The sequence below is a fragment of the Gobius niger genome, assembly GCF_951799975.1.
Source record: "Gobius niger genome assembly, chromosome: 3".
NCBI lineage: Eukaryota > Metazoa > Chordata > Actinopteri > Gobiiformes > Gobiidae > Gobius > Gobius niger.
In genome coordinates, this window is record NC_136854.1 from 18,381,007 (window position 1) to 18,397,315 (window position 16,309).

General features: G+C 41.7%; 1 protein-coding gene across 1 annotated transcript; it reads left to right on the top strand.

Moving 5' to 3' along the window:
* Nucleotides 1-151: 151 nt before the first annotated feature.
* Nucleotides 152-12,724, top strand: rnf150a (ring finger protein 150a). The gene is made up of 7 exons (XM_079553850.1): nt 152-811; nt 5,584-5,834; nt 7,201-7,272; nt 7,352-7,434; nt 7,519-7,609; nt 7,919-8,126; nt 12,346-12,724. The coding sequence occupies exons 1-7, from the start codon at nt 358-360 to the stop codon at nt 12,453-12,455; spliced, it is 1,269 nt and encodes a 422-aa protein (XP_079409976.1). The 5' UTR covers nt 152-357; the 3' UTR covers nt 12,456-12,724.
* Nucleotides 12,725-16,309: the final 3,585 nt, after the last annotated feature.

The following is a 16,309-nucleotide window of genomic DNA, read 5'->3' on the forward strand; positions in this document are numbered from 1 at the left end:
TATATAGGCCTATTAAACAATAGTTATTTTGGTAGAATGTAGATAAGCTATGATTTATAGTCTACATGGTTTTTGAATGAGATTTACATAATTTAATTTCATGTGCAGTACACATGGGCAGGTCACATGTCACTGAGCAGCCAATGGCGGAGCAGGGATCAAACAGCTGACAGTGGACAACAACAGCTTGTGCTCTGTGCTGCAGGTGGTGGAGAGTCCAGACACCGCTGACGGGAGTCCGCAGGCGGACAGGGTCGCCCCTGTTCTGTCTACAATGCTCACTGTCCACTCTGTTGCATTACGCAGCGGGCTTACTTGGCTCTGAGCAGAGGAGCACAGACAGAAAGACCTGCAGCCATGGCTCCGTCTCTGATCCGAGCCTGCCGCAGTCTGGCTCTCTCGACGTGGCTGCTCTCGTTTTGTTTTGTCCACCTTCTGTGCTTGGACTTCACGGTAGCCGAGAAGGAGGAGTGGTACACTGCATTTGTTGAACTTACGTACATTGACCCAGCCTCTGCGGAGGTTAAGATCGACAAATCGGAGTGCGGTCGGTATGGGGAGCAATCTCCTAAGAAGGAGACCAGCGGAGTGGTACTGATGCCCAGCCTCCCGCAGGACAGGCAGGGCTGCGACCCCAACGCCAGGTTTCCACCCGTGGCTCCACGCAGCACCTGGGTAGCGCTCATCGCTTCGGGGAACTGTACTCACCAAGAGAAAATCCGAAATGCTGCGATTAACAATGCAACTGCGGTTATTGTGTACAGCGTGGGTTCAGGAAGCCCTAACGATACTATCACTATGTCCCACCCAGGTAAGCCCCGCACGTGTGCACACGAAAAGGTCAATTTGGATGGATACTTGGGTTTGGAGATCTTAGTGTCATTGCATTTAAACACAAGCCTATTGGTCATCCTCCTTACAGCTCCAGACAAAACATTGAATGAATAAGTTTTCTATTGAATAGGCCTAGCCAATGGATCGGAGGAGGCATAGGTCAATGAGCCATTTCATAGTTTATAACAGCTCCACAGAGTTTACTTGCCTGTGTAATTAATTCCTGTGATCATCCGCCTTGTCTTTCACCAGTGCCTATATAAAACTCTCAAAAGAAAACACAAATGTAACAAAATTTCTAGGCTTAGTCTTATTCTGAAATAGACACATGCCTGCTGTTCAGTTGTACTTCACTGGTCCCCGTAGGGAAATTCATCCTTTGCATTTTACTCATCCTTCAATGCCACTGGGGCAACCTGTAGGAGCAGTGTGCAGCAGCAGTAGGCAGGAGCCTGGGGACTCATCTCCAGGTTAGGCTGGAGGTGACAACAATAACAAGTCTCAGGCCAACCTCCTTTTACAAAAGGATCACTGTTTATACCAACAATTATCATCCTTATTGACATCATTATAATACTCTGATGAACGCAATTATTATTTTTTTGCCACCAGGCCTAATGGTGCAAATCCAATGTAAAATCTTTGAAATGATGTTGCACCTGAATTTTATTTTAGACCTCATTTGACTTTTTATTCACATTAGTGTATGAATGCACTTCGTGGGTTTACTTTTGTGTATCTAGTCTGTTCTTTTCTAGGTCTGTGGCAGTGCAGGCTACATTTGAAAGCTTGTGGTGAAGCATCCTTAATTGTTTCCTTCTCGTGACACCTTTATTTACTGCTGAACTGGCCAATGACATGTAGGCCACCCAAACTCAACCTGGCCACCCTGGCTCAACTTACTCATAATTGACTAAGACTAGAAAGCTCACAGATCCTATGTAGGTCAGTAGTGTCCCTGTCCTCCCCTTCATAACAGAGCATAGTTGTCATAAGCAACCTTTTCCACTTTAGCAGCATTCCCAATTTTCAGTCAACCACACACAGGAGACATGATGGTTCACCTCCTGCAATCCCAAACGTGATGCAATATGTCGATTGCAATATTTTCTTATCTCATTGGTTTCGTAAAAATGTACCTTGGAACACAAATCTTTGCCCTTACTAACACAAAGCCTACGTTACCGAAAATGTGTAAATCAAATTGAACATTTAAATAAGATGGTGAAATATTGTGGCCTCTTGTGATACGGAAAGTTACATGAGATATATTGTGCGGCTCAAAACGTACTAATATTCTTCCACCGCTGATGATTGGTTACATTTCCGACATTTCCGATATGCTGCATACTGTTACCACTTATATGTTTCTGGTATTCCAAACCATCAATGGCAGGAGAGGTCCCCCACATTGATTACACGAGATTACCGGGAGCAAAGTAGCAAAGTAAGAAAGACGCCAAGCTATTTTGAAGGCACCCCCTGCTTTGTGTCTTGTGGCCATGCCCAAAGTTAAGAATTAAGTACCTCCCGTTGAGAGTATAAAAGAACAGACGTAAACCTTCAGGCTGTGCAAAAAAATCAAGGCTAATAGCTTTCATTGTAACTTTGATAAAGCCCCAGAAACAACAGCACAACTATTATAGCTGCCGGCTGCCTTGTGATACAATGAAATTTAGCAGAAAGTACATAAACATGGCACGGTATATCCAAACATTTAGGCCAGTTTGAACGTTTTCTACCTCACACGATTTAGTGTACCTGACTCCTGAATCCAATTCGTGCAATGCTGGTGAGGTTAATTCACCACGTTTCCCCTGCCTACTGTGTGAGTAAATTGTTAAAGATGTAAATTACAATCACTATAACACTCCTTTCTGCTTGTGCCCTGAAAATGGATACTCCCTGCATAAGTTCAGCAGCATTTGTCTCTCTCCGACACACAGCTCCTATTTTAGCTGCAGCTATTTCGGTCGGCTGTGGCTGCGTCACCCAGAACAGTGGAACAGATAAGAATACCGGATTAGGGAAATCTTACATGCCTTACTGCCCCTTTTCCTCATTTCCTCAACTTTGTTTGCCATACAAGGATTATGGCCGTCATGCGAGTTATTCAGGGAGTTTGTAAGAATTACAACTCATAAAAGTATGATTTTTATTGTTATTTTTATTTATTGGTCTTTGGAATTCCATGTGTTTTTTGACGTTACTCCAAAAATGGAATACCCAAAATAATGAATGTTCCCTTTTACTTTAAAACCCAAAAGCTTTCCATTTTCATAGCAATCCTGCCAATGTTGCTCTATACAGATAGGGCCACTAACTTCAACCACAAAGCGTGGATATTCATATGGTTGGATGGTAATTGTATGTAAACAGTCACTTGTGAACTTGGCTGATTTACATTAACAGTGAATGCGGGTGAATAGACATCATTATGTGAACGACTTTTTTTCACATGTTAGCATGTTGGTATTGTCAGGAACAAAGCCTTGACATAATGAGCTCGGTGATAGCGTACCAATCTAAATACACATCAGTGAGCTTATTACCGTCTGTTTGCCGTCCAAACACAAGCTTCTGTTCGCCCTAACAGGCTTGTGTGAGTCCCTGTTTGCTTTATTTATGCGCACCATTTTGGGGCAGCCAACGCTAATGCAATGTAAACCTTGTGTGGTTCTTACCAAATGGAATGTTCTGCTGCTTTTGATTCAAGAGACACAAAAAAATTACCGGTAATGAAAGAACCATGCGGAAAATGCTTTAATGCTGTTTCAGATTAATCTCAAAGTGCACATTTTAAGCTTGAAATATGACCAGGTAAACCACCAGAATGTAATGCATTTCAGAACATGTTAGTTTTGTACATAGTAAGACCCTTATAGAGATCAGAAAGTTTTGTTCTTTCCAAAAGGAAAATCGACCCCGGTGGTAGTTGGGCTTCTTCATGTTGTCCTCCGGGTGATCTGCAATTTCAGACTGTATTCATTTTGATAAGAGATAACACCATTTGTGCTTCAGTAATGCATTTAAGTTGGCTGTTTTTCGGGTTTAGACATGGTTTACATCCAGTTTGATTGGGGTTAAGCTTGGGAGTACTTGTAAGGTCCATTATTTTATGAGACGTACTTAGTGTGAAAAGAAGAAGGAATCTAAATAATTGCAGCCTTTGTGATTTTGACCAGAACTACAATTCATCTTGAGGGCCTAGTGCACTCAGGATTATTGAAGTTTCCTTAAAGTGCCGTGATTACATAAGCAGACATAGAAGCACTGAGACAAAGCAGCTGTGCAGACTTTGCACCCTGGTTACATAAACGAATTACTGAGCATGGCAACATCAGGAGTGCATCCTGAAAGACGGTCGTGTGCCGGGAGCTGAGAGGGAAACGCTGAGGATCTTTGCGAGTGCAGCGATACCAAGTGATCTGTGACATGCAGCTATGCATCATGGGAAGGCTTTATGCATGTATGTAGTGAGAGCCATAAAGAGGCATCATATGGAGCATTTTGTCACTGTGTGCGGCCTGGATTCTGCCGTTTTCAAGAAAATATGAACAAGCTCCTTTAATAATTTACTGAAACTATTATAGTTTTTGGTTTGTCCAGGAACATAATATGGAAATGAAACTGCACAGTAAGCAGTTAACAACTGACACTTAATATCTTCTTCAGTGAAGATTTAAAATAATTTGCTACTGCTTTGCAAGACTTTTTTTTTAAGATTTACAAAAATAATTAACAAATTGTTTTGTTTTTTTCACTGTAGTATGAAAAGGTTTAGAGCAGAGGTGTCAAACTGTTTTCACCGAGGGCAGCATATTGAGATAAGAGAGGTTTAAACTATGCCCTACACCTTTATTTAGGCTTGGAACCATAATGCTAGCTCTGTCTCACAATGAATGTTACTTTTTGAGGTTTTAATTGTGTGGAACTGTTAAGATTGCAATAAAAAGTAATATCTCTGGTGATGTGTTAGCCTGGCTATCGCCAGATGTTATATTTAGTCTGGGAACCACCAGTTCACTTTCTCGTAGGAGAGGTGTGGTTTGCGATGGTTCATAGCGTTTATTGGGCTCTACGAATGTCTATCATATGCGTATGCAATGATATGCACATCATATCATCGTATCCAATGACGTACCAGCTGTAAACCTTCGAGCTAAACTATTTAACACAGTCTAAAGCTTGATCGAAAGATGCTGCTGTCATGCTGGTCCCCAAATCCATGCAAAGATTTCAGCCATGGTCCCCAGGCTGCAGTTCAAAATCATTGGAGCGCACACAGCAGCCTGGGTATTCCCAGGCTAGTGATGCGTGCCAAATAAACAATGTTAACGTTATTCCTTAAGTCTAATTATTTTCATTTGCCATTAGAAAAATAGACATTGAAATGCTGAAATTACCCTGAGTTGGGAAGAAGTTCACATTGTACTGTAAACCTCTGTACACAATGATCTTATGTTATGGTTTAAATGAGTGAGATGCGAGTGGCTTTGTTGTTGTGCCGGTCAGGTACAGCAGCAGATGGTTCCTGACTGGAAGCTCTGTCACACACACAGAGAGTAGCTTTAGCTCAGCCTAAGCCCCAGCCACATGCTCCTTTCAGGAGACGACTCAATCCTGATTTAAGTACCATGTGGAGTTCAATAAAGTGTTTTTGTTTATAATAAGCAAACAATGTGAAAGTGTCATTACAACCACCGGCAATTTGTACACGGCTAAAAGTGTCTTGCCCCTGTGCCTTAGGGACTGGTGACATGGTGGCCATCATGATCACGGAGCACAAAGGCCTGGAGCTGGTGTCTTTACTGGAGCGGAACGTGGCGGTGTCTGTGCACATCACCATAGGAACCCGCAACCTGCAGAAGTACGTGAGCAGGACGTCCGTGGTGTTTGTCTCCATCTCCTTCATCGTCCTCATGATCATCTCCCTGGCGTGGCTCGTCTTCTACTACATCCAGAGGTTTCGCTATGCCAACGCACGGGACCGCAACCAGGTACTCTTTGTTATGTTCAGTTGACGACCTCTTCTCTCCCACTCAACAGATCCTCTTTTAGGCTAGGCAAAAAGTCCAAAATGGTACCTTCATAAATGTACTAAATCAAACATGTGCTCATGGATACTTACAGTGGAGCTTCAGCCACAAATACAGCTCGTGGTTTATGACAAAACATTGTCTTTTTTGAGTAAACAAAGGCAGAGAACCATACTTGCTTAGAACTATCTTGTATATAATGTATCAATTTCATGAACTTGCAAGTTGGTTTTCTTGCATTTCTGTGAAAGTGACCCTGCAAGTCCTGAAACGTGCCTACAAACTCGTCCGTGTGAAGAATTAGGATGCTAAAAGTATGTTAGGAATGAGTTCGGACCACAACTGACACTTTGATTTAGTAGCTGCCTTTTTTGGTGTTTGGAAACCAAAAGAATCAGGTAGAAAGTCCGAACTGTTTGTTTTGCTGAAAGGAATAGTATATGAGCATTATTTTTAGTTATAGTTTACTAGATAATGATTAATTCCCTCAAAACAGCAGATATTGTTTCAAGTTCCATAAAAACTCAGCCATACAGTGATTAAACCAACGTGATGTGCTTTGGCTGCGAGCGCCGTCAGATTAAAAGATTTAACTTTCAGACCACCAAACAGTCCTGAAATGTATTATTTTTGGCCCATGATGATGTAATTCTCCTATAGCAGTGTGTTCCGCATTGAAACACTGTGTGGCGGCGCTCCTAGGAGTGCAGATTTAGGCTGACAGAGAACACAGAGCAGGCAGCGAACCATCACAAAGCCTGGCCCCTCTGCCACAGAGTAAATACTGACTTTAGCCTCTTTACTGCCAGCCCTCGCCTCTGACGTGACTCTGACGTCTGGGATGGCACACCTGGGATTAATGACAACCTCAGAAGTGTGCATTCTGACTTATCTGCAGCTTTTCTTTTGCTTTAAACTCCAGAACACTGAGATACTATCATAATGTAGTGTCAAAGTTGTTTATGTCCCATTCTCACAATAACCTCCCTCTCATGTTTGTCAAGTTACAACAGAATTCAAGTCAGTGCATACATAAATGTAAATGTCAACCAGGCTTACATTTATGCTCATAAAAGTCACGTAGCTGTTACTAATGTTTTCCTCATACACCTTCCAGCCGTGATAAAAGGCAGTGGAGCAAAAATGAAACGTTGATTAAATTGATGGAGATTTGCTTTGGGCAGTCCGTTGCTTCTTAATCGCAAATATAAGTTGACATTGTTGGACTTTTATGTTGTTAAATAGTTACGTTTCGTGCAGAAAAACAATGTATAACCATAATTATAAGAGTAACCAAACTAACCAGAACCCCCTTTCATGTTTCCAGAGACGCTTGGGTGACGCTGCCAAAAAAGCCATATGCAAGCTTCAAACACGCACCATAAGAAAAGGAGACAAGGTAATCGAGAGGAAGATAAAGCATTTACTCGCCTCACTTGCTTTAACCTTATGGTGTTTCCCCACCACCACCGTTTTAGGAGACGGAGTCAGATTTCGACAACTGTGCAGTTTGCATTGAGGGCTACAAGCCAAATGATGTGGTGCGGATATTACCTTGCAAGTAAGGCTCTGCAGACTCGTATTTGATTGATTCGCAATTGGTTGGACTTTCACAGAGGTCTTCTCTTTATTCCTGCTCTTTCAGACACGTTTTTCATAAGCACTGTGTGGACCCCTGGCTACAAGATCACCGAACATGTCCAATGTGCAAAATGAACATCCTCAAAGCTTTGGGGGTGAGTTCCGCCGTTTTTACTTGCAAATCGTGTGCTAAATCTTCAAACGTTTATGGGGCACTGAGGTTAAACTGTTGGAATTCAAATGAAGTTGTGGCAGGTTTTATTTTGTGCTGATAATTAATCTATGAGAATGACGAATAACACCACATTTGTATTATGCATTCTGGTTTGGATAATGGGGCATTTGTTTAAAAATGATTGGTTTAGCTGCAACAATAGCAGGCTGTGGTGAAATTAGGCTTTTACTTGCAACATCAAACTGCTCCCCGCCCCGTTCTTACGCTGTATGTTACATTTTTGTATCAGCTGAGCCCAGACTGCCCGGAAGACGCGCCTCCAGATTACGAAACATCGGTGGGTGGTGGTCCGACCAATGCCATCACCGGAGCCAGTGAGATCACGGTGAACGAGAGCTCCGTGGTCCTGGACGCTGACGGGAGAGGAGTGGCTCTGCAGCAGTTCCAGGCCGATGGAGGAACGGCGCCACAGCCTGAAGGGCACATTTTAGCCAGCAGTGAGTACAACACTTCAAATGCTAGGAAAAGGGTGTTGGAAAAAATGTGTACGACAACTTCAAAATTTGAAATGATTAACTACCAAAATAAGATGATGAAGTCATCTTTTACAAACATTCAGATGGATCCCAGGGTGCTCAAGCGTGGAGAGCTACTTATCTGTACACAGATTCTCCAACCATTTGACGTTGAACTAACTCAGAGGAGAGTTAAAGGGTGTTTAAGTGGAACACCCCTCCGCTTTAGTTCAAGTTGGTGCTGTTCAATCAAGCGGAGACAGAGAAGTGTCTGCGTGAGTAAAGAAGGGAACAGGAAAAAAGGGAGCTGAAAGGCATTCAGTGTAGAAAAAATTATATATTTTTTTATTGAACTTAGTGTCAGAGTTTGTGAAATATGGACGGAGAGGTTGGAGTGCAGGAAATGGAAAGAGTTCATGCATTTTAAGCCATTCAAACAATTTTACTAAACGAGCGTGAAGTAGCTTAAACGTGTTTTTGACCTTTTGCTCCCTCCCTCCCTGATGTAGTTGTGGAAAGAATGCCTGCCAGAATGCCTGCTAACCCGAGCTGTCCTGCGGCTCGTTTGAAAGTAATGAAAGTAAACCTGCATTTGCTGGTTTTACAGCCCATGTGATCAGGTCATGGCTCCAGCAAGCACTTTTTACTTTTTACTCACTTTTAACATTTTACTGAGTGCTGACTGACAGGTCTGCTAAACAGCTAGTATTAACCGCAGGACTGATTTAGGGCCTATTGAGGTATAAACCATGACCAATCCAGGTGTAAACTAGGTGTTAACCAGTAAAAGCCCACAGGAAGACTAAATAATAATGACTTGGACCAACACAAGAACCGCGCCATGGAAATGGCTGAGTTATATTGTGTTTGTTTGGCGTTTGGACCTTCCGATGCCCCAGTTGCTGTATTGTTGCTGTTCTAGTTCTGCGCCTCCTCAGGTCTGGTTACTGTCAGTTGGATACAGTAAGATGAGCTGCAAGGAAGGAAAACGTGAAAAAGGTTGTGCCAAAATCTTGAGTTTCAGCACGTCCGTTTGTAGCGCATAACCTGGGACTTACAGAAAGTCCAAATAGGTGTTGGTCTGGTCATTACAACTGGAAGGAGGTTTTATGGATATGGAAATTCTGATCTTGACCATTGAACCAAGTTAAACTGTATCTCCATTAATTAAATTGGTGCTAGAAGACTAATATGAAACAAAGAAACAGGAAGAGATTGTCCCAATGCCCAGGACTAATTTCAGCAAGTAATATATTTTGTTCTTACAAATAAAATATAGATCAATTGACAGATTAACTAGCTTGTCCCAATGCCATTTGTTAATTTAATCAAAAATGAATAAATAAAATAGAGTTGCCAGAGAGACATTACAACTATGAAAACTAGATTAGGAGCAAAACAAGGCCCGAGCTCCTGATGTAACACTCACAATCATTTCTTTCTTTTCAATTAAACTCGCCATCAAATCTAGTGGTTTGTACATTTCCTAAAAAGTCACTGAATCGTTACAAAAAGTATTTATTATATTGTAATATTTAAAAGAAAATCAATGCTGCTAATGTCCGTAATGTGTCAGTAACCATAGAAGCGTATTTAACTTTCCGCGTGTTTTGTCTATGGCCATCATTATTCCATACAAGTTTAGAAGTTCTCTCTATAAGTGCAACCTCTTCAACCCACGCCAGCGCCCATCACAAAGGCTCCCCTTTTTCCTGTGTGACTTTGAAACACTGTGTGTCCGCCACAACAAGCAGGTATTCTTCTAATTAAAATGTAAATCAGAGGTGATCCGTCGAACCCGGCACACTAATGAGCTGACAGAGACTTTGACAGACGTTTAGCATGAGCCATACTGAGCGGCCTCTCTCTCTGCCTCCCCACGCCGCTGTGATGGATGGCTAACGCGCTGTGTCTTTAGCCTGAGTAATGAGCGCCGCTGTGTGAACACTATTGGAGAACATTGTTCTTCCTGGCCACAGTCAGGCTTAAGGTTTTGTTTTTCCCCTTTCGGTTTGTGTGCGTGCTGGTAAACAAAACACTCACACCTTTGTAGTCGAGGTAATTGCTTCTACTTTCATACCTTTCTTTAAAGCCAAAAGTCTGGTGTGTAGAACGGCTCACAAACACAGCGTCGCGAGACAGCTATATCTCTAACTTTAGTGTTCTAGCGGCTGTTTATAGCTCTTTTCTCGTATGACAGACTTCATCCTAGTGGTGCAAAGGGTTCACAGGTTCAGACCTTCTCTAAGAATCTACTGTTGTTGTGTACCTTGGCAAGACACCTCCCCCAGTACATCAGTCACAGTCTACATGTGACTGATTGTAACAGTGGGAAATATTTATCTAGCTGTTGCTTTTCTGTGGCAATGCTTGACAATAATGGACGGTAAAAAAAACACTTAGACACATACTGTATAGCTTACACTTGTTTTGGCACCATATAACTCATGACATAATATTTACGTTCATTCACTCAATACAATACTGAATAAGTTGAAATGCCTTCAAAAGGTAACAGAAGTTGTTGACACAAAAATAAGCAAAATACACAAATTGCATATCGAAGGTCAATGTGACCTTAATTAGGTTAAGGGTTATTAAAAATCTCATTCCAAATTCATTTCTTTTACATATTTCCTAAAGTCTGTTACTTTACCAAACTGGAAATGTGGCGGGATTAAAGTAAACCTGTATTATGTTTGGTCTAGTCTTCCTGTTGCTAATAATAGCTGCCATTCATACATAGCTGTTTTGTTTGCTAGAAACTTAATTCTAAATGACAAAGGCCAGACTTCCCTTTGTAATAAAAAAGAAAATGACGTCAGCTGACTGGCCAACCAATTTGTTTACATTTACATAACATTTGTTGCTTGGTATTTGTTTGTTTTTTGTGCAACCATGAAACAAAGATTTCCATTTCACGTTTTTGCCGTGTGTTTAGATGGTTGCAGTGTTATCAGTTTGTCAGTCTTTCTATAGAGCTCTGGATTGTGTCATCAACAAACAAAAGCGCTAAGATTTCTGGGATTCTCTGTGTTTTCATAAACCTTATAAAAGCAGAAACTAGATTTTCCACAGTTCATTTCTATACTTTTTTAGTCTATAGAAAATGTCTGCTATAGTCTCACCCTTCATTTTAAACTCTACTGATGAAATAAATACCTTAAAAATGGAAGTTTAAAAGGTTTGGAAGGTTTGAATGAGAAAAACTAAATGTGATAATGCAGACCGATTCCATAGCTTTAATCATAGCTGTGCACATTTGTAAATGTTTTTAGTCTGTGGTAAATTCCATATTATAAAATATATCAACTATTTTATGTGGAGCTGAGCACATTTTCTCCAGTTTGGCTTTACTCAGGTCTAAAAGCTTGAAAAAAAGCATCAATATAGCGACAAAAACAAGGATGAATATGCAACAGAAAAGGGACAAAATGCAACAAAAGAGCGACCACAAATGTGCCGGAAAAGCAACAAAAATGCATTAAAAATGAAAAGACAAACATGACAAAAACGCTAAGAAAATTTGACAAAAATGTGGGAAATGCATGACATAAACACAATGAAAAAAGCAATGAAAAATCCACTAAAGGGACGCAAAAAAGCTTGCCAAAAAGCAACAAAAACACAACAAAAAGTGACAAAATTATGACAAAAACGCATATTTCACTGTTTTTGGAAAACATGAACAAAACAAAAAAACATTTTTTAGGAAACACACTGGTATTCTATTATTGCTATTGTAACAATACAAAATGACTTGGGCAACGATGCTATGAGGCTAACGTTTTGTAGTCTTGGCTTTCAAATGAGGCGTTACACTGTTGCTCTCCAGTTGAGAAGCTTTTAGATTTAGGTAAAGTCGAACTGGAGACTGGTCAGGCGGGTGGTAAGAGGTTAAAACGGTCATTGGGATCTCATTCTTGTGACTATCTTGGAGAGATCATCATCACTCAACACTTCTTTGTCTCAGAATGAGTGATTGACAAAGGGACTTACCCAATTACAGTGAAGTGTGGACGTTCAGAAAAAGCAGAAGGCTTTGGTTACCTCTGAAAATCAAAGTTGTCATCTGGAGCTCGAAGAAAATGAGGGAAAATTGAGCTAGTTTCTGTATCAGATGTCAACATAACAACACAAGAGAAAAGAGGGGTATGAATACTTCCTGAACCCACTGTGTTCCTCTCTCTCTCTCTCGCAGGTGAGCACCAGCCAGCTCTGAGCAGCGACTCGGACACCTCTCTCATGGTGGGGGTGGACATGTCTGACGTGGATTTTACAGAACAGGAGTGCGGCGGCGCCAAAACCTGATCCAGGCAAATGTGTCAATCCTCCCAAAGACTCCACAAAGGAAGGCCGCACTTTCAACTGATTGAAATCGGAGCAACAGCACAAGAATTTCCTGTTACTAATTCAAACCATGCCGGTCTGTGGCACATTGTGGACACTTCCTCTGCCTCTTGTCGCATCCTCTTTCATGCTAGCTTGAGTTTTTGGAGTCCATTTTTAGGCTCCTTTCTTTTACACCAGCTGCGACTTTAAAGGTTTGCGCGAATTTGAGGTCAGCCAATATTATCCGGAAGAAGAAATTAAAGAAACATTTTTATTTTTAATCCATCCAGCATGAAATGGACACGATGTTTTGGTGTAAACTGCCGCCAGCAATTTTCTTACATTTATTACAAAGCTAGAGGTATTTTAGTTGTAACATTTCACATCGTAACGTGACATTTTACGGTATTTTTCAAGTGAAGCTATTTTGTGAGCCCATTGTTGACAATCAGATTCCAAGTGATGTCGCCCACTGCCCTCTGAAGCTGCTCTTTCTTTTAGAAATCTCCAGTCCTGCCGGGGCGGTCCAGCTCGCACCAGTCGTGTGGACTCTGCTGCTAAAATCCAGTTTGTTTGTTCCAGTGAAGGGCACAGTTCTATAAAGGCCAGCCAGTATAAACATGAAGGAAGTGCGCAATAGGTTCTTCCCAGTGTGTTTGTGTAGTGTCTTTCCGTACACTTTGATAGCACAAAAGCTGCGTATCAGAATGACTGATGGATGCTTTAAGGGACTTCGAAAAGTGTATTTTTGTTCACATTTGAAAAGATGTTTACAATAGTCAAGCGGCTGGATCCAAGTTCAAGCACCATGGTAACTACCCTCTGATACATGTGTAATGATGTTCAGGTAACCTTCGGTAATGGCTCTGAAAATACTACAGTGCATCACTGCCACCTACTGCTCATAAGTGGATATTGTGGCTATTCGTCCTCGGTACAGCATGCAAAACACATTTATTCCTTCAATGTTGAAAATATTTTCAAAAGGGATACCAAGACTAGTGACAAATATTAACATGTTGCGAATATTTATCTTGTTATTGTCATCACGATTGAGCATGCTGTCTATACTATCAAAAGGTGATGAAAGAACTCTGTGTTTTCATTCGAAGATGGACTTAAATGAATCACCGACTTCTCCTGCCAGACCTATTCCTGAGATCATTTCTGAGAGTTTGTTTAACGCGCTCTTCATTTTGTTCAGACAGTGAATAGGGTCTGATTTGCCCACAACCAAACATCAAATGGTAACAAACTAAAGCTGGATGCTTTCCTTTACACGTACTGTTTTCTGCTCCTCTTATGTATCAGCCTCGTGTTCTTTGTGTGTGGTCAGCAGGATCTGGTCGGTCTCACGTTCCTACAGCGTTGCACTAAAGAGCAGAGGCACTGACCCCGTAATACAACAGACAGGTGCGATCTTATTCCTCCTCTTTTTCTCTGTAGGCCACAAAGGCACCTGCTCCTTTACTGAAACACCAAACAATATTCAGACAAGCACAGAAATTTAACAGCGCTTTCATTTTGGGAAGTACTTTCATTCAGTCTGTTGCATTTCTATGATTTCATGGCATCCTCAAAACAAACAAGTCAGTACATTTATATTTGTCACTCTCGCATCAGCAGTGGTTCCCTAACATGCTGTGGTTTTCGAACTTCTCACGCCGTCTCATAAGATATTTGACAGCTTCAACGGTTTTCTGTTTAATGCCTTTTTTCTCATTGACATCTAAAACAGGAATATTGCATTTGTGTCCGTTTTAATGCCAAATCCACACATTCTGTTATAAGAGATTTATACAAGTGACAGAAGTAGCACAAAACGATGCAGACACACACAAAGCTGCTCGCACCTTTTCCGAGTATCCGGTCCTTCTTTTCAAAGAGTAATAGTTTAGTAACAGGACTGCTCGACTGTTCCAGATAACTGTAGTGTAACCAGTTTGATGAATGTAGCCAACAGTTTTGCACAATATTGTAATTTTGCTGCAAATACCAAATTCTTATAGGAACATTCTTGCAGTGTTCGCACAATATCCCTGTGTATAACCCCCTTGTGTTACTGTCCAAGGATTTTCTAAAGGATAACCCGTTTCTTTGTGGTCGGTCTAAACCCTTGCCTTGCACTTTATCCCGTAGTGATGGGAGTGTCGGAGGGCTCTGGATTGCTCGTGGCATATGTCGTTTTGTAACCTATTGTAATGAATATCAATGTGCATAAATTGGATGCAGGTGATGTATTGTACTCTCTACCCAGAGGCAGTAACAGCTTTGCTATTTTGTATTGCATAAAGTGCATCAGCCCTGTCTGCACGTGTTTCTGATTGTTACTGATAAAACCTTTTTTTTTTTTTCAAATGTGATTCATGTGTTTTGATCATTTTTGCATTTTCACCAAACTTACTATGGTAATAATTCATTTAAACGATACAAATGCCTTTTTTTTTTTACATGATTGGTGAAATGTAGTGTGTGACAGTGTCCAGAAGAGGGCGTGATTGGCAGAAGAAATGCTATTGCTATTTCTCCTGTGATGATAGAAGCCTAGATCCAGAAAAGGTTTAAGGGGAGACACTGCAGGCGAAACTCAACATACTCTTAACACACAAACAAAATAACAAAAATAACCACCGGTTCTCCACCGGAAAAAGGTGCTTCCTCTCTTCAGGTCGGTGGGGAGTCCTTGCCTCAAGTGGAAGTGTTCAAGTATCTCGGGGTCTTGTTCACGAGTGAGGGACAGATGGAGCGTGAGATCGACAGACGGATCGGTGCGGCGTCAGCAGTGATGCGGTCGCTGTATCGGTCTGTCGTGGTGAAGAGGGAGCTGAGTCGGAGGGCAAAGCTCTCGATTTACCGATCGATCTACGTTCCCACCCTCACCTATGGTCATGAGATTTGGGTCATGACCGAAAGGACAAGATCGCGAATACAAGCGGCCGAAATGAGTTTCCTTCGCAGGGTGGCTGGGCGCACCCTTCGAGATCGGGTGAGGAGCTCAGTTACCTGGGAGGAGCTCGGAGTAGAGTCGCTGCTCCTTCGCGTCGAAAGGAGCCAGCTGAGGTGGCTCGGGCATCTGTTCCGGATGCCTCCTGGTCGCCTCCCACGGGAGGTGTTCCAGGCATGTCCTAGTGGGACAAGGCCTCGTGGAAGACCCAGGACACGGTGGTGGGACTATGTCTCCGAGCTGGCCTGGTGTCGCCTCGGGGTCCCCCCAGAACAGCTGGAGGAGGTGTGTGTGGATCGGGCAGTTTGGGCATCTCTGCTGAGACTGCTGCCCCCGCGACCCGGCCCCGGATAAAGCGGAAGAAAATGGATGGATGGATGGACAAAAATAACCCTTATCTTCACAATAACATATATACTTATTTCAGTGTTTCAAGCTCCTACAGCCTTTACACTTCCCAATCTTAGACTTTTAAAGGTTTTTTCAGAGGGATTTTTTAAATATCTAATTCCAAACCTGAATAACAAGATGCCCCAAATCCCCTCTGAAAAGGTATTTGTAGCTAATACGTCAACAAAATAAAACCATACATCTAAACCTGGCTCAATCCATCACTTTTAGGCATAAAACGCTTTAGTTTTACATGAAACATAAAATGACAAAATAATTGCAATACATTTTCTTTACATATTCATGCCAGTAAAAAGGCAGTTAAAATATGTTGATTCCATTTATAAACAATAGACTTGGATACAGACGTATACTGTTGTCTACATTTTGTGGTTTCCTGTACAAAGTGATTTGGCTATCTATTAACCAGTTAAAGGCACACTGCGTAACATTTTGGATTATACTGCCATCAGTACAAAACATGCTCCTAATGATCAGC

Bases quoted from the DNA above. Each gene is read 5' to 3' on its own strand.
- rnf150a (XM_079553850.1), top strand. From the start codon at position 358: ATGGCTCCGTCTCTGATCCGAGCCTGCCGCAGTCTGGCTCTCTCGACG. The intron at 812-5,583 runs GTAAGCCCCGCA...CCTGTGCCTTAG, and splicing joins TATCACTATGTCCCACCCAG to GGACTGGTGACATGGTGGCC. The intron at 7,610-7,918 runs GTGAGTTCCGCC...TTTTTGTATCAG, and splicing joins ACATCCTCAAAGCTTTGGGG to CTGAGCCCAGACTGCCCGGA.